The 18,904-nt window shown below is 40.1% G+C and overlaps 1 protein-coding gene across 5 annotated transcripts; it reads right to left on the bottom strand.

Annotated features, from left to right (window-relative positions):
- Positions 1-211: 211 nt before the first annotated feature.
- Positions 212-16,440, bottom strand: MACIR (macrophage immunometabolism regulator). Of its 5 annotated transcripts, none has more exons than XM_045022153.1 (3): positions 16,368-16,410; positions 3,991-4,081; positions 212-2,577 (listed from the first exon to the last, which is right to left on the bottom strand). In XM_045022153.1, the coding sequence occupies exon 3, from the start codon at positions 2,554-2,556 to the stop codon at positions 1,933-1,935; it is 624 nt and encodes a 207-aa protein (XP_044878088.1). In that variant the 5' UTR covers positions 2,557-2,577; positions 3,991-4,081; positions 16,368-16,410; the 3' UTR covers positions 212-1,932. The 5 variants fall into 5 exon arrangements, with proteins under 5 accessions (XP_044878088.1, XP_044878086.1, XP_044878087.1 ...); XM_045022151.1 differs by having other exon boundaries at positions 3,967-4,081; positions 16,368-16,385; XM_045022152.1 differs by lacking the exon at positions 16,368-16,410 and adding an exon at positions 4,535-5,685 and having other exon boundaries at positions 3,967-4,081.
- Between the last annotated feature and the right edge of the window lie 2,464 nt (positions 16,441-18,904).

Here is an 18,904-nt window from a genome sequence, read left to right as displayed (position 1 = left end):
CCAGCTTGCATGTGTAGCATACAACTGCAGCAACAGCATGGACAAAAGCATACTTACAATTGCACATCCGACTTTCTGAAAATCAGCCCTCAGGAGTCTAAATGCTTCATGCAGTCCCAAGCTAATATAGGACTTACGGTTTTGAAACACTTATCCATCAGTGTCCTCCCATTTTCTGCACATCAAAGCACTACACAACAATGTATTTACATCACCCTTTTATTTCATAGCCAGAAATACAGTTTCATAGGGTAAAAATCAATAAATAGTGATGTTTAATCATTAAACATAAAACCCAACTCTCTTTGGCATCTGACAGTATTCTGTTTGTGAAACTAGAGACTATATAGGAATAGTTTAGAGATCATTCTTCAATACAATAAGTTTACAGAGGTGCAGTTTACTTTAAAATATACATCAGCTGTAAAGATTCCTAACATACCTTTAAAAAAAAAATCAACCAAACCAGTAGAATGCAAACTATCCACGGGCTCTTTAATGTAGCCAAATACAACTGTGGAGTAAGTGAAAGAAAGAAAATAATTCTTGTTTTTCCACAACACACACTCTGCACTAGTGCTTTCCATTCTTTCTGAAGAAAATCAGAATTGTGCCAGAGATGACTGACCAATTAAAAATTATTTCTACTTCATAGACATGGTGCTTATTTAAATCTTTAACTTCTAAATAACTTACTGAGCAAAACCAAGCATGGTTGCACACTTTCTCAGTAATAACTTGCACCTTTAAAAAAAAAGACAAAGAATGAAAAATAGTACTTTTACAAAGGCAAGCTATATATATTTTCCAAATATATTTAAGTTTGCAGTAGTTAAAATTGCATTTCCTGTCATGGTTAGACATGATTTCTTAAGCAACAAATTAAGCCAGTTCATTTGATATAAATTGTTCAATCCAGATTCAGAATTTCAAGGATGCTATAGAAGCACTCTACGCCTTCAAACTAATTCAGGCATCTGGATTTTTAATTTTAAAAAAAGTGTTCGGTGCTGCAAATAATTGGAATTTCCAATGCAGTGCTAAAGTTGTGTTTTTAACATCTTCCATAAGTACATATGTAATATAAATTATGATTTAAAAATCAAAAATTTCATTCAATACTACTTTCTGATGTAGACATTCTAATCTATATATTGGATCTAAAGTGGGTCCTTTTTATATGTCAAGACAATGTAAAACTCCCAAAATGTATTACATTAAATCATCTTAAAATTTAATGAAAATATTTACTTCCAGAACGTTTTTTTTTTTTAAATATTCCAAATACTTATTTAACCAAACTTTTTAAAACAGAGAAAGAAAGAAAAGCAACTATTCCCATGTGCAACTAAAAAATAACTTCAATAAATTTTAAGTAAAAATAAGCCTTTGTTCATTTGCATCAGTGAAACTTTTTTATAGCGCAGACCCAGTTTCCAAATGTTTAAACTGGATTGTTTTAAAGAACAAGTGGTCCAATTCAGCCAGGTTCACATTCTTTTCTGTAGTACAACAAACCATTACCATACAGACATTTTATTGTAAAGTACAGAAAATGACAAAAGAAGAACTTGATGCTTATTCAACAGCAACTTCCAATAGCAAGGCAAATTAGCAACAACTAAGTAGACACCATCACCAATTTCTGAGTGTCAAATCACTGTAAATACTGGATACCTGTACAAAAGCCTTTTCTTTGTTAAAAAGTGTCCCAAAGAAATGTCCACCAATTGCAGTCAGATTTTCTTCAGTTTCCCTCCAAATATTTGTGACATTTTGAGTTTTCAAAATTGTATTCAATAAATAACGTTCTGATAACACTTAGCTGATACAACCACCTACAATGTGGACAGTCATGTACACAGTCCAACAGTGGATTTTTGCAGCAATGAAGAAATTACCAGGAGTTGGCTTTAATTTCCACATGGTAGTTCATGTGTTGTTTCTAGCAAACATACGGTCCCCTCTTAGGGTAAGGTGCTGGAGCTGGTATTGTAGCACTTCTGTGTCAGCAGGTTCCTTGATGTTCATTTTGTCTAAATTGAGGTAGTCCAGGGATTTAGAGTGAGCCCTCTTACCTTTGAGGAGACAAAGAGGCAGAGGACCATGAAGTGCCTTGTAGGGTTCATATGGTAAAGCCTTAGTGCATTTATCCCCTGAGCTGGGCATCCGTCTTCTCCTCCTTCCATTTACAGCTGGGATCTCATATGGCTGGTAGTATCTACTTCTAGCTTTGTACAACCGTGAGGAACGTGTAAGTCCTGAATCAAGTTGTTTGGAGCGTACGGTGGGCACAGCTTCCACTTTATTTTCCTCACTTCCTGTACACTTTTGGGCTAATTTCAAGAGCTCCTCACCAGTTGTGAAACCAACCAAGTAGTTAGAATCCATGTGAAGGATCTGATAACCTGAAACAGTCCGTCGCATCGGTGAGCATGGGGTGCTGGAGCATCGAGGTTTCTCTGCTTCCACTTTGCCTGTGGAACTCACCTCTGCAATAGGTAAGGGAAGCGTAGCTATGGTAGTTCTGGTCTCTCCATTTATGTCAACTTCCATTTTAAATACAACTCTACTCTCCTAAAAATAAAAACAGAGCTGAATTAGAAATACAAAAAACACTTATGAAGCCTTAAGATGAGCAAGATTATCTCAGAAAGCGTAATGCTCCTAAATTTACTTGGGCCAGAAAATGCAGGCAGTACCTCTCTCTCCAGTCTTATATCTCATTCTAGAAAGTGTCCTACAACGAGGAATCAAATGCTCTTCATTTGTGTCTCTCAGAATTACTTGGCCAGTTTTAACTAAGAATGCCACAAAAATGTTCAGTTTCAATACAAAAACTTGTGTTGCTTTTCTGTGAACACAGCATTCAGTCTGATCAAGTACAGATAGTTCTATTTGTTGGTGCTATTTTTAACTGAACAAAGCACAATATGAATACTCTTTCCACTTCCTACACCTGAAATCTTTTCATCTCTTTATTCTAAAAGTGTTACACTCCCTTTCCTCTAAGGCCTTCTTCACGACAACCCATTATTGCATATAAGATAATTTCAAGATATGTTCAACCACAACAGGAAAATACTGGTGTGTAATCCTAGTAAATGCTTGAAAAATTTACCCAATAGCTACTTGCCCAAAGACTAGACCTATTAGCCAAGTCTGAATATACCTGTGAAGTCATGGTCTCCTCCTCTCTCTACATTTGAAGAAATGAAACAGTTGTGTTTTAGGCCCTAGTGAGAGAGGCCTCCGGGATGTTTAGATTAGCCCTTTTTATAGGTTGCCCCAAGCCCCCTCTCAAAAGATTTAACAACTTTCTCCATGCAAAAGAACAAACTCCCAACTCACTCACATGTGATGGAATTATCCAGGTAAAACCACCAGCATATTTTAATTTACCACATCACAAACATATATAACAGCAATAAACTGCTATTGAACTGCACTTCCCAGAATACCACAAACTTAAAGTTAAGTTTCACACTCCATTCCAGCCACAGGAAGCACACACTTAGAAGAAACTCCTCCAGTAAGACCAAGGTAGTACCAGTGTTCTAGTTCTGTTCACCATTTTTTAAAAATACCCCTTTTAAACATGAGTTTGCCCTTCAATTTTCCCTTACTCCACATCCTCTTCATCACTTAACCCACTCTCAACAGTATTACTTGTGGGTATTTGGTGTAGTAGTATAGTGTATTTGGAGGCAACAGCACAGTAAAGTGGGTGCTGGAAAGCTGGAATCCTTAGAGCGAACAGTTACGGCTGTGGTGTACCGTAGCAGTAGTGGAAAGGTGTATGCCTGTGGGTGGAGGAGTAGATGTTATACACTAGTGGGCAACTAAATTTTCACATCCTTGCTTTTGTGGTTGTGTTAGCAATTCTAACAGTTTCAAAAAGTTTTTCATTTAATTTCTTTTTAAATGGTTAAGCATTGAATGTAACATCAACATGCAAATCCATACTTCTTTCTTCATTTCCAGGCTCACCCAAACTTGGAATGATAACAGATGGCTCTCTCAGGCCAATAAACTTCCAATGGTCCACCAATAGGAGCCTCCCTCTGTAGCTTTCCAGGTCCTAGGACATGAAAGAGAAAGGGAAACAGGCAGGCAAGCTCCGCAGAGAAGCATAATTCTGAGCTCCATTACTGAACAGCCACTGGGGGAACTATTTTATCACACTCCATGGGAAGTTTGCTACTGGTCTCGATTCTGCGGCTGAGGAGATTAGGGGTGAACACAGAATCAGAAATTGCAGAGGGAGGAATGAAGGAGGGTGACAGATGCAGTATTGACAAGCAACCATGCATACATCTGGAATCAGATTCCGAAACATCATGAGACTGACTTAAAAAAATAACACGATTAAGAGAAAAATTATGTTGTTCAAATATCAGAAGGCAGAGGAAAATGTAACCAGGAGCTTCCTCATCCACAATTTGTGCACAATATCTCAGATTCAAAATTCAACCTTAAATGCAAAATGTAAGACTGCCTCATGTTTGCTTGGAGGGAGAAAGCCACTACTTACCCTCTACTGGTTGGTAAAGCTGCCATTATAGCCTTCCACATTCCCTTCCCGATCACAACAGTGACCACCTCAGTCTTCTGTTCCATTCATGTGCCCCTCTCCATATTTGTCCTCCCTTCCCCCTCATTCTTCCTCATATGCCTGCATCTGTCTCCTGCCCCTCAGATTCTCCTCCACACATTCCATCTTTCCCATTGCCCTCCACATTCCCCTGGACACAAACACTCCTCCAGTTTCTCTCCCTGCTCTTGGATTTTACCTCCCCAACATCAACTGTTCCTCACAATGCCTCCCTATGTCTCCTCCTTCTGTAAAGGCAGCCTGATTCATTGCCATTGGGATCGATGGAAGGCATTGGCCATCTTTGCTAGGGGAAGCCAAAGCTTCCTCCTGCCCAAACTATTAAGAATTAGAGGCTATTTTAGCCTGAAGCCAGCCTGTGGCCTGGGTCCTATATTAACAACAATGGGACATGGCAGCCATTTTGAAGCAATTTCTTTATGAGTTTCTCTGGAGGAGATTTTACTCACCAGCCCTTGACAAATAAACTTTCAGTTACGAAGAGAAAGTGAATAAAAAAATTCCTTTAACCCTAAATACTTCTTTTCATCAACTACCTATAGTACTGGACCTACTCAAGATTAAGCTCTGCCAATTTTGTGTAGACTTAAACTCTTGTTTTAAAGATACGATGACAATATAACATGAAAACCATGATAAATTTCAGCCAAAAACCCAACTTTAAACATTTCCTATTAAAAGGATATTATGCAAAAGTCTAGCAACCCCGACACAGAAGATTCAAAGGGCGTAAAAACAAACATTGAAATTTCAACCCGAAAGGCCACCTACACAAAATAAAAATAGAAACTGATGCCCCAGTTTAAGCTAAAGTATGTAATTTAATTATGGAGTCAATCCAATTAATAATGGAAGTAACTGGCATTTCCTATCACATGCATCTTTACCTCCCTATCTAGGCACCAATGCAGACAGTAAAGAATGCTGAGCTATCACAGTCAGAGGTATTCATGCCTTGCAGTTCTTCATGTTAAATTGTAATTTCTATAACATCAAAGCTTGAACCAAAACTTTTGAGCTATCCTGGGCCTCCAGCCAGATAACTTCAACATCTAGCAGCGCCAGATCTTTAACTTTGATGTTTTATCCTCCCCCACCATAAAGCAAAGCTATACTTAGAAATATTTTTTGATAATACCTTTCAGAAAGATTCAGCAGTTTTCTTAAAAGATACTGCACAAGTATCAAAAAAAAGGTTATAAAATACTAAAGGAGTTAATTCCTAACTTTTCTGCATTATTTCGTATCCATATAAATGATTAAAACAACCCAAAACTACTTTTTGTATTGGTGTTTTTACATCTTCTCTAAAAAAATGTAAATTATTTATCTAAAATAAAACTAAAAGAAAGGCATTGTACTTTACGCTTAAACCCTGAAGACTGGAAATCAGAAAGAACAAAAACCAAAAGGTTTTATTATATCAAGTGCTCTTTCACTATTAAGTTTAATTCACTTCAGTTCAAAACATGGTGTCTCCTGCTACAAAAAAGGAAGAAGAAAAGCAGCATCCCATAGAGAGTTTAATTGGTGAAAAAAGACCAGGATGGTCTTTATAGGAACAATAAAAAGTCTCCTGAGGGCCAAAAGTGGCATCATACAGAGTACAGACAAAACCATCCCCAAAACCATCAGTGTTCCAAGTCTAGCACTGAAGTTTCAAAATGCAACACAATTTGTACTGTGTCTGTATGATGTTGTACTGAAAAGCTCTAAAGACCAGATTGCAGAGGAACTGGGAAACATTTGAAAGGGATGGGTAGTATCTGAAAAAAAACGAGTAGGTATGTTTAAGGGGAGCAACTAGGACTAGATGAATATTAGAAGCTTCACGGGGAGGGAAATGCTAATTACTGAAAGAAAGGATCCTGTTGTTAAGGACCAGCACTGTGTTCAGCTCTGCCATAGAGTTCATGTGATACTCTGGGAGGTCATTTAGTTTCATTGTGGCTTATTTTCCCCACCCGTTAAAAAAAGTAATAATAGACTTTCCTATCTCAGAAGGAATGGTATGAGGAGCAAATCATTAATGTTTCTGAGGTGCTCAGATTCTGTGGTGATAGGGAATCACAAGTACCCAGAATCTAGATAGCACAAAGGAAGTCTGGCAAATATAAGCAAGGTTTCCTTAAAAGTTTTTCAAGCCAGATGAATCCAGGAAGTGTGGGGGGCTATCTGCCACTAGGTGGTTCATTAAGAGTTTACTAGTTAGATAATTCTAATCTTTACCAGTATTGACTAGTGTGAAGGTGGTGACAGTGGAAGTAGGTCCTGATCACCCTCAATTCTCAATAAATTCACAGATGGCTGAGCATACATAGCACCTTGCAGGAAGTTAACAACTTGCGGAATGGAATCATAAATCAGATTGCCTAGTCCTCCTCGCCATTCTTTAAAGTTGAACTTTTACATTGAAGCAAAGAAAAAAGCTGAAGAAATGTGCCTGGTCAGTGTTTTCTCAGTTTGCATTTTGATAGTGAAGACGACTTCTCTTTAGAGCCTGGGTCCTGAGTGAAGTCTGACAAATCAAAATACACTGTTATAAAAGTAATTCCAACTCCGTGTTCAGAATTAAGACTTTGCTGCAGAATCAAACAAGATTGGACTGCTGATCTAAGCCATTTCTTCAGACATGGTAAAGGATTATGGAATACATACCTAAAAGGTAAGTGGATTATGCTAACCAATACTTAAATTCTCTCCATCTGCAAGTCATTTATTTAATTAAAATAATTTGATTTTACAACATCTTTATAAACTACAAATAATTTAACCACCACTTAACTGAAACTAGGCATCACAAATATAAAAAACAAACAAACAATAATTCAGAAGGAAACCCCTATCAGTTTTAAACTTGATGTGGACCCAACTTCTACTTTATGCACAGGTTTTTTGAATGCATTGTGCATTCCTCTAAAGCTGACAAAAACAGTCTGTATCAATGAACCAAACAGATAATGTTATTTGTGTGTCCTCTACTTCTTTACAAAGCCACTACAATATCAGGATGCTTCAGGAACAGTTCGTGGGTATTTGTTTTTCACTTGCAAAACAGTTACCGTATCTTCCCATGATAGCCAATTACCAATAAATAATCAGCTTGGTTTATACTAAATCCAGGATTTAGTAATTTTATAGCCATGCTGCAAAGTCTTCTCTTCTCACAGGAACATGTGAAAGACCTGTCTTAAGGCTTGTCTACATATAGCATTTGCACCATTTTAATATCTGTTTAGAAATCAGCACAACCCCTCATAGGGAGGCAGTTATACAGTATAAAGGTCCTTACCTTGATACAGCTTATTTCTGTAAACAGACTATCTACATTTATGCTTATTTAATTATATCTGTTCTAATCAGATAAAACTGATATAAAAATGTGACTAGACCAGGCCTTAGATTGGAGAGATTGGAATTACAGCAGTCAAATTAGTTGCAGTCATACAGGTGGTTTGTTTGTGAAATCTGTAATCTGATATTTAGTGAGACAACTGATGTTGGTGAAATTACTGCTGTTTGTTTTAAAGTACTGTGATAAGGCTAATGCTTGGGATAGGCTGTGGAGAAAATAACACTGTCCTTTGCATCTATAGCACCTTTCATCTGATGATTTCAAAACACTTTACAAAGGTGGTAAAATAGCAATAATTTACAGAGAAAATGAAGCACACAGATTAATGACAGATCAAGTTATCCTGTAAGTCAACGATCCAGTCAGGAATAAAGCCCAAGTCTGCCCCCTAGTCACTTGCTCTAACTGCTTTCGTAATTTTAAATTATTATTAAAAATCATTTACTTTGTTATATGTATAGTTTGTCTTTGTGCCCCTTCTCTCCCCCTCGTGTGTGTGTGTGTGTGTGTGTGTGTGTGTGAGAGTTAGTTATATGGATGGTCCAGGATCAAAACTAAAAGTATACAGATGATTGCCCTGGTCTCCCTGTGTAAAATGGTCTCATATTGTTGACTGGTTGAGAAGTGCCACCTCCACTGAGATAATGGTTCATTTTGGAGAACTGAGAGCAACAATCAGCTCAGCAAACCTTGTCAAATTAAGTTTCTCCGTTCAGTTTTTGTTTGGGGTTTCGTTTTGGTTTTTTTGTAACAAATGTTAGATTTCTGTGCTCCAAACCTCAAACAAGTCCTCATAATCACACTCTCAGACTCAGCACATTTATCTGCTTTCCAAAAACAATAAGAAAAGCAAATAGCCTTTACACGTTTTCCTTTCTGGAGACTAATTTGGCAAGTGTCTAGTAGTACTCATATAGGACCATGAAGACATCTGACTCATGCAGTTCTTTAAACAGAACCAAAGACACAGATGAAGCGGGGTGATGCACACAAGGTACTGTAGTCAGTATACGCCAAATGAGTACAAAAAGCTAAGCCACTGTGTTCAGAAATCTCTTCAATTTGGCCGAAGTCCCTGCAGCCAATTTGTCCAAAAAGAGATTCAGGCCAAGGGGTCAGCTGCATCAGATAAAGAAATTAAAGAGAAAAACATCAGTAACAATTTTACAGTCCTTGAACCTACCACTTCACTTTGGTATTCGTATTTTTAGAAACATCCTGAAAAAAGGAATTGATATGTGTAATATACTGTAAAAAGTATGGTCACAGAAGGGAGATTTCGTTCTTTGCTCATTTATTTAAATACTTTAAGTGCTTTATATTAAAATTATATACATCATATGAACGTTATTTCTCCTGAACTTCACGAAAGAATGTCGCAAAGTCACTTTGGTGTGTTTAACAAACATGGCTTTGACATCTGAAGGTCAAAGTAGCCCAAACAGATTCTGTATGTTGACACTCTCTGCAAAATACTATAATCTTGTGTCAAGGAAATAGCTGTCTTACATATTTGTTAAATGAGAAAAATAAAATGCAGATTGTGCACTTTATAATCTCTAAGGCAAATTTATATATGTGTAATATTTTGTGTATGTATGATAGTGACTCTATATATATTGCACACACAATAGGTATGATGTGGAAATTCCAGTTTGTTTTCATGTCACTAAATCCCCGATGGAATTATATACTTGTATAACAATTGTTTATTTTTGTCTGAAAGGATTATTACCATTATAGAGCTCAATAAGTATCCTATAGTACACACAAGGCAAAGCTGAACCACATAGCCGAAAGAAATAAAGTTCACCCAAAATAAACCTACAAGAGATGTCACTGTACACCTTCCAGAAGACCTTGAGAAGAAGCAGGCACATTAATTTTCCTGCTTGGTTCCACATCCTACAGACCAAATATAAACATTTCTCAAAAACAGATACAATTGAAACCACACAAATACAACTAATTGAGGAACTGTATTTCTGAATGCACTTGAGATGATGAAGACTAATAATTATTAATGCCACAAATTATAGTGCTGAATACTCTATTCATGCAAATCTGTAACCAGCTTGGGTAGAGTGCCCAGCCAAATTGAGCTTCAAATATGTGCTCACCTTCAGAATAAGAGGCACTAGAACTCAGTTTCAAATTATATTTTGTTTTAGGGTCAGATGGTGGTGAAGTGCAGAGTAAAAAAATTCATAGTATGTAACTCAGTTGCAATAAGCTTTTTTTTGTACTTTTGACTCAGAAGCTGAAAACAGTATTCAGAGGTGCTGAGTCAATATTAAAAACAGCACAGGATGACAAAAAAAAAAAAAAAGAGGACATTAAGATGCCAGTACTTTATTCATTAATTTTATAACATTATCCATAATGTTCATAAATCAGTACTGCCATTAGGAATTCTTCTCTCTATCAGTACACAGGTTCTAGAAAAACATCTTGTGTTGCAGTTCACAGTAAGCTTAACATTTCAAGATCCTTTTCAAGAAAGATGACCTGCCCAGAAATGAAAATATCCCAGGTGGTAAAGGTGGGAGGAAATACACAAAGTTTATATTATCTTATCAAAAAGGAAATGCTCATAACTCTTTCAGCATCAGAAAGGCTACTGGTATAAGATTCTCATCTGTGAGAAAACAGACTCCAAAGAATTGAAATGAGGTATCCAACAGCCGATGGGATCCACAATTGTCAGACATCTCTTTCCAAAGCAGGCAGACCCTGTGTTCTGGGGGGTGGGGAGATATCACAGGACTATCAAACTAGAGAGAAAACTTCAGAGATAAAAATACCCATTAATTGCACAAATTGTTCGAAACATACAGACAAAGCAAACAGCTTAGAAGAAAAACTGAAATGTTACCTTATGAGAGAAAAAATATTCAGCTTGGAAAGAAATAAAATATAACATAGATAGCTCTGCAAGAAGAGGCATAAGTAGAAGACTAGAAGTAAACATAAGACAGCATGACATGACCCTGGTGACTACCAAGGATGGGAAAAATCTGAAGAAGAAAAACAGAAGCCACCTGAGAGTAAATGGTTGGGTGAGAATCAAAAGATGTAACTGAAGTCAAACTGAACTTATTATTCAAGTGCAACAATTTTATCTAATGCTGTAAAGTACTATAATCAACCTGACAAAGGAAGAATGGCAGCTCTCAAAAGGCAAGACAAGTTGCAGTCACTGGTGAAGTAGCAAAACCCTTTAAGGAAATGAAGGGAAAAGTTACCCTGAATGACTGGAGCATCAGTTATAATGTGATTCAGACAAACACTAGGAAAGACAGAATACTTGGCAGAGAGGACACCCAAGACATTCAAAGCAAACTGCAACAACAGGCTCCTACAAAAAGACAAAACAAAACCACTTACTGCTAGTTAACAGCCTGCCCATTCTTCAAGGACAAAATGTAACAAGATGCTCTAAGTAGAAGACAAAGATGGCCCAGAGAAGTATGCCATAAATGCGATGAGAATCACAAATAAATTACTGAGGAATCAGAATTGGCACATGTGACAACCAGCTCATTCTGTAGATGTGACTGCCAGTGGACTAGATTGGCATGACCGAGTGTATACCTTATATGGACAAAAAGGCATGGACTTCAAAAGTAGTTTTGGACAAATGCATTTTGCATGAGCAGGCTACATGAGTAAACTTGCATGAGTAGACATTGAAAACAGTAAAAAGAGAAAGGCCGAAGAGAAGGCTATGTAACTTTTAATAACTCGTTGGGCTACAATTTAAGAAAATTCAATACTTTCGTAATATTTTCATGCATTATTACAGGATATTCACAAATAATGTGTCTGACAAATTTAACTTTTCCTGAAGATCTACAAGTTCTTGTAAATGTTATTACAACCTTCTTGCTGAATTTAACCATCTGTTAACAGTTCAAAAAAAAAAATCTCCCTGCATTTGTTAATAAAACAATGTTTCCAACCATCACAAGGACATTCCTGTTTGTTACAGTTAAAAATTGGTTCTTACTGAATGACTGGAAACCCTGATTGTGACAAATAAAAAAAAACCATTTGTTGTAAACAAATTTATTTCCCTACATTGTTAATAACTCAGATTTATTAAAAATGAAAAATTTTAAAAGATCCACTTCTCTTGTAATTATTTATGCACTCTGTTTACTTTTTGCATGCAAGTGACAATGCAAATGAATAAAGTAGGTTTCCTTTTGACTACAGTCAGTTTCACTTTAAGAATGAGACCCTGAATGTTTTGCTTTCAAACATGTTTATTGTTCAAAAAGAACTAAACTAACTTCTAAAGTCTGTTTTCACATTTTTAATTTTGGAACACCTGATATACCCAAACTTCCTGCAATTAAGACTTCAATTGCCCTGTTAAAAAAAAAAAAAACTTAAAAGCAGAAAAATAATGAAAAAGTATTTTTAAATATCACAAAAATCATTAAATCCTACAAATATTTTTTCATGACATCTTAAGATAATATAACTCTCCTTGGAATGTAGCCTCTTCTACTACTTTGTTAGTTTGACCTACATAGTTTCACTTATATAGCAGAACAATGGATGCATACTTGTTATTACGGTGTATGCAGGCGTACCTGGAAATACAGATCTTTAGGTTTTTGAATGTGTCATTTCTGAAACAATACTATCCTGAACTCAACCACTATGTCAGGGGACAGCCACTCAAAAGAAAAAATATTATTTATTGCAACTCAGAATGGAAATTTATAACTAAGACCCTGTGTCGTGTAATTCAAAATTATTGCTAGGGTTAAATTAATGGTAATTTACCTTCTGACAGGAAGCATTCCAGATAAAAAGGCAACTTTTAGGCAATGAAATAATTCCTCAAAACCTATGGTGGGAATGTAAGGTGAAACACAAAGGTCCCAATGTTTTGCTAGTGACCCATAATCTGTGGGTACATCATCCTTTTAATTTTGCTTCTTTTCAAACACATTCCCATATGCTTCCAAATGCTGAAAGCTATAAATGCTCTTTACTCATTTATGCAAGTGTAATGTGAGTTCAAGATAAAAGACTATTAAAAGCCAAATTGCACTTGTTTATACACCAGACTTGCTTCAAATTTACTGTTAATGTCACCAGACAACTGAACTGAGTATTAGCAATCAGTCCGTCCATCCATCTTTATTGTAAAAGCAAGTGTCTGTGTCTGATTGTTTAAGCCTGGTGGCCAAGTAAGCAGCATATGGCTGCTCAAAGAAGAAAAGATAAGAGCCATGCCACAATGCCCGTAGTGCTATGCAAAAATTTAATTTCAGTGATCAAGTAACTGCTGTCTCATATCCTTTCTCCATCTCAAAATGACTGAAAAGTACCACCCTCTGTGCTTGTTAACCTCATAACCCCTTCTAGTCTAGCAAAACACAAACAGACCAAATTATAATCCAGCAAAACAGCTGAGCAGCTAAGTGGGCAGAGTACATGCTTTAAAATACACTGAGAGCAGCACTGCACATGACACTGGAAAAGGAGAGAAATCCCATTAGGGATGGGGAGCCTGATTTACATACACTTCCCCAGATGAAAAAAAGAGGGTGTCTTTTTCATCATGGTGAAAACAACTTGTGTGTCTGAGAGTCTGATTCTCAGCTCTCCTGTCAGTAACTTATACTCCCCTTCTGGGATAAATGATTAGTCTCTCACTCATCATACAGAGTCCCACTGCGTTCAACCAATGGCAGAATAGAAGACATTCAACCACTGCCAGAGGTAGAAGGTCATCATCACAGCATATCAACTAGCCTCCCCTCTGCAACTGCACATCCCTCTGCAATTACTAACCAAATGTTTCCTAATCATATCTGTATAACTGCAGTTCTCTACTCTCAATTCGCTACTATTTGCAGCTATTTAAATATATACACCTAACTATGTGAGTGCCTGCTCAAGGTGAGGTTATGCATTAAACACATCTCTATATATTAAACAGATGCAACGGTATATAAACATATCTACATAGAAGAAGAGTATGAGTTTAGACTACAAATAACAGAAACTAAAGCTATATAATAAGCTCTTATCAGGAGGAACACTGTTTTCCTACATATTTGTTGAGCACTCGTAACAATGTGCACCATACCCTGACTGGGGCCTTTGGGCACTAGTACAATATAAATATTGCTGAGGGAGAGGGAGCAGAGCAGGCCTGAGAGACACATCACTCTGTCAAACCAGAAACAGCTTGCCAGCTAATATATTTGACTATGTAAATACTGTGGTGTGTGGGGGTGTTGTATAGCGTCTATATGGCACACCGCTAGTGTGTTTATGCAAGGTGCACTATATATCTCCATTCAAAATTTTTGTTAACTGAAAGTTAAATGCAGAATATAAATCCTAAACAACTATTTTAAGGCAAAGTTACCTATAGAAATATGGATAATGGTGAACTTTACTACTTCTAGACTGAATGGTCTGAGGTTGGAGTTCAGGTTCTACATCTCAGTGCAACTTTGAAGAACTGAATGATGAGCACTATCGTTGGTTTATGTGGAAAATGAAAAGGAATTTGTTGTGGAGCTGCAGAGTCTGTTTTAATCTGGGCATTAAAAGACATGGATGGTGAGATCAATGAGCCAAGGCGGGTGCTAAGTTTATGGATGATTTTTTAGGGTTTTAGTGATTGCATTGATAGGAAATGCACTTCAGCAATCTTCATTAAGTTAAAGTTTTTAATATGAACATTTCCCAGGTTTCTGAAGATGGGTAAGCATAGATATATCTATGTTAAATAGATCATTTCTCTCCTAAACCCTCTCTAATCTTAAAAACCCCACTGCTCTGCCATGCCCCTCCACTCCCAGCCCCGTCCCAAAGCATTTTTTCAAAGTTTTTATATATTAACTGGGAGGAGCTGACCCCTATGAGAGGGAAATGGTGGTAATGGGGGTCGGGGGGGAGAAGGGGAGGGAAAGAGGCAAAGCAGGCCTGGAGAGAAATTCCACTTTGACACAGAACATGCCATAAAGGAGCTCATCTCCAGCCCCACTTCGTCCCTCATGTGATCCACAAGACAGGTGGGGGGATTTGGGGAGAAGCAGTACTGTGTGAAAGAAGAGGGATAAGGAGCTCTGAGCTAAAAGTGGAGTCAACTCTATATTTGCAGAAGCAACAAGGGCTCCCAGCCCACCCAAAGTGCTGCTGCCCAGGATGCAGGGGTAGCACCAACTACTCATGCATTGCACATGCAGACTAGGCTCCCTTCTCCAACCCTGCCACTGCATAATCTCACGTCACATACCTCACATCCTCTACTGCCCAGCCTAATTCCATGGCTCAAGGACAATGGAAGCATATCTGAGGAATGGCTGGACAGCTTCAGAGAACTAGAGTAGCTGGTAGAATTTAACAGTCTCATTGACTTTTCTTACTGAAGCTAAATTAGGTTAAGAAGAATAAAGGTACAGTATTAGTTAGCTTAATGCTTTTAATATTGAGCAGAAAGAGCTAACTAATACACACATACACATATATACACCCACATACACATATACACACATGAAGTTTGGAGTTTGTTGTATTGTGGTTATTTAACTATAGGGACCTGATACCCTGCCACCATGTCACAGATACTCTACAATCTTTGCTTTATATCACTGCACATGTACATACATGCCAGACACTGTACGACTTCTCTTGCGTATCACAGTACATGGCATCGATGTTCTACAATGCACACACATGGTACAACAGCTGTACTACAGGACCCTGCATACACCCCCCCCCACACACACACACAATACAACACTGTACAGTATATTGCTATGCATGCACACACCCTATTTCACAACTACACACCTACAACACTGCTTAGGTACCACAGTGACTCTGACCACAGCACAACACATCCTCCATCCAACGCTGTTCGGTGAACCCTATCATCACGCACCCTGCAGCTATGGCGCGGCGCTCCAGCGAGCCGGGAGGGCACAGCACCCCACGCACACGCATTGTATCCCATCCACCAGCTGGAACACGTGCCCCCGACTCAGTGCCAATTTCGTGCCAAACAGGCAGAAGCGACAGCCCTGGCCCCGCACGCTACAGGCCCCAGGCACTGGGCAATCCCGCGCCCCGCGTGCGTGCTCCGTACACCAGGGGCAGCGGCGCTCCCCACCGCCCTACGCCGCGCAGCTCAGGCCCCGCTCCCCGCGGCCGCAGCGCACCAACATGCAGCGCGGCTGCGCGCAGCCAGGCAGGGCGATGCCGCCTATGCAGCCGGGTCTCCAGCTCACCCCTCCCCGCTGGCACTGGGGGTCGGCGATGGGAGCGGGGCGCCCCCCCTGCACCGGCCGGCCCGGCTGCGGCCTTGCCAGGCTGTCAGCGAGCGGGATCGGCCGCAGCGCGCCACCCCCTCGCTCCTACCTGGGTCCAGGGCGCCGGGGCCCGGCTGGCAGCGGCGCTGGAGAAAGAGGCAGCGAGCGCGCGCAAGAGACACAGAGACGCCGCGGAGTCCCGCCCCGCCCCGCTCCGCCCCCAGATCACACGGGCCCGGGGCGGGGCGCCCGCTCTGCGCGCTGCGTGCAAGGGGCCGCTCCTGGCGCTTCAGCCAGCCCCCGGTACACACAGGCGTGGCGGCGTGAGGGGCTGGCAGAGCCGCCTGCGGTTATCCTGAATCTCCCTTCCCCACTTTCACTGCTTGAAGTAGCCACCCCGCAAGCGACATCAATTACACGGACCTAAACGCTGGCGTGCACAGCGCTGTATGGGAGAGCTTCTCCCAGCGACACACATGGGGCTGAGCTGCACTACCGCTTCAGTCGGTGTCACCTACCTCAGGGGTGTGCATACCCCCAAGCGAGGTAAGCTACATTGACTTAAAGCAGTGTTCACACTGCGCTGTGTCAGCAAGAGACACTCTCTCACCGATCTAGCTTCTGCTTTGGGTGATGGTGGAGTAATTATGCCAAAGGGAGCGTGCTCTCCCAGCAGTTTAGCGTTGTCTTCACCAGATGCGCTACTGATGTAGCATGGTAGTGTAGACCTGCCCATAGCTACCTCCATTCGCAGAGGTGGTTTTACTGGGTTGCCATCTGTCCACATTTTCCCAGGATCATCCCTTTTTTGAGGCTATGTTTACACTACAGCCTATGAGGGCATAATTTATGTCACTTGGGTGTGAATACCCCCCCCCCCCGTGCAAGCCAACATAAGTTATACCGACCTAAGCATTGGTGTGGACAGCACTACGTCAGTGTCCCACTGACAGCTTCTGCCGCTCACAGAGGTGGGATGAGGCACAGAGCATCTTCACCAGACATGCTGCAGCAGTGCAGCTGTCTTGGTACTGCTGTGCCGCTGCAGTGCTGTATGTATAGACATGGCCTGAGATAGCTGTCCTGGCCCTGGGAATGTTGTAAGAGTGCTGAGTATACACTGCCAGCTCTCCAGGTTTTATAGGCTCAGGATCATGCTGGATGTCCTGGGTTTTGCACCTCAGAGGTGGAAACCTTCAAATTCAAACATGCTGACAAACCTACCTTGCAGCAGCAGCAACCTCCACACTTATATCTGCTAAAGCGCACACATCCCACTGAACCTCTCCAGTCTCTGATCTCTTTGCCCAAAATACCCCAACTTGACTCCAGAACAATCAGCCTATCTTCTGCAGCTGGGGGATGGCTTCTTTGGCCACCAGGAAGTACACACTGAATTAGACACTAACCACATGACAACCTTCACATCACACTAAAAGGAGAGCAACTCTCTTATTATGTGTATACATAGCACACAAGTAACAATTCACTGAAGTAGGAAGGTCTGGAAGCAGAAAATCAAGTCATGCCCTGCCACTCCGATCTATAGCCTTTTTAAGCTGGTGAAAAAAGCCAAAAGCATCTGAATTCCATAACAGATTGTTAGTATCTAATTTGAAGTGAGAATCTACCATCCACTCCAATAACTCAATTATTTAATAAGCCATCGCTAGTTACAATTGACCTTAGTAAACTCACCCAGTAGTTAACATCCCTTTTTGGGAGGATAGGAAGAAGGGGGGAGGAAAGGAAAGGTCATTACCTGATTCAGTCACCCTCTCTAGTTGGGCACCAGATTGCTGTGAATAGACCCAACTGCTGGATCCCACATGTTTCTAAGCCCTCTGGGTCAGCATAGAGCTAGGTCACTTTTCCTAGGTCTGGATCGCTCCAGGTATGTCTATATCCCTTCTCAGAGTAAGCTTTCCAGCCCAGGTAGAGAGACTTGTGCTAGTGGGGCTCAAGTTAGTGCACAAAATATAGCAGTGTGGACATTGCGTCTCAGCCTCTGGTGGAGACTAAGGCTAGCCACCCAAGCTCAGACCCAGGGGATCAGGTGGTCTTGAGAGCTCAGATGCAACAGCTATACTGCTATTTTTAGTGAGCTACCTCAAGGCACAGTTGCCAGCTTTCACATGGTAAATAAGCACCCCGACTTTCACAATAAGCTATAAATCAAGCTAATCCAATTTCAAAACAAGGCCCAAAATAAGCCAATATCTAAGAACCCCAACACTCTATGTACCCCCTTTGCCCCCCTTCCCCTGCTTGCCGGGAGCCAATCAAAAAAAAGAAGCAACAAGCTACAAGCCAAAAATTAGCCAACAAGCAACTCACAAGCCAATTAAGCCAAAAACAAGCCCAATTTCTGCGTTTTTTTCATGGGTTTGGCATGTCTGCCTCAAGGGGAGCTAGTGGAGGGATTCACAGAGAATAGAGTGATATGGTCAGACGAAGGGGCAAGGAAGATGTTCCTGACATTCCAGATTGTAATGGATTGGAGGGGAGTGATGCATATAAGGAGAGAGAAGAGAGGAGGAGGCAGTAGTCAGGACAGAGCAGATGTAGGCAGACAGAAAAGGCCAGATTTTGGAAAAGTAACAGAGGAAGAAGTGGCATGCCTGGCTATGCAAAGCTAGAGAGATG

The sequence above is a fragment of the Mauremys mutica genome, chromosome 6 (genome assembly GCF_020497125.1).
Source record: "Mauremys mutica isolate MM-2020 ecotype Southern chromosome 6, ASM2049712v1, whole genome shotgun sequence".
Classification (NCBI taxonomy): Eukaryota; Metazoa; Chordata; order Testudines; family Geoemydidae; genus Mauremys; species Mauremys mutica.
Note: the sequence above shows the minus strand (reverse complement) of the source record. Positions and strands in the feature narration are given on the sequence as shown.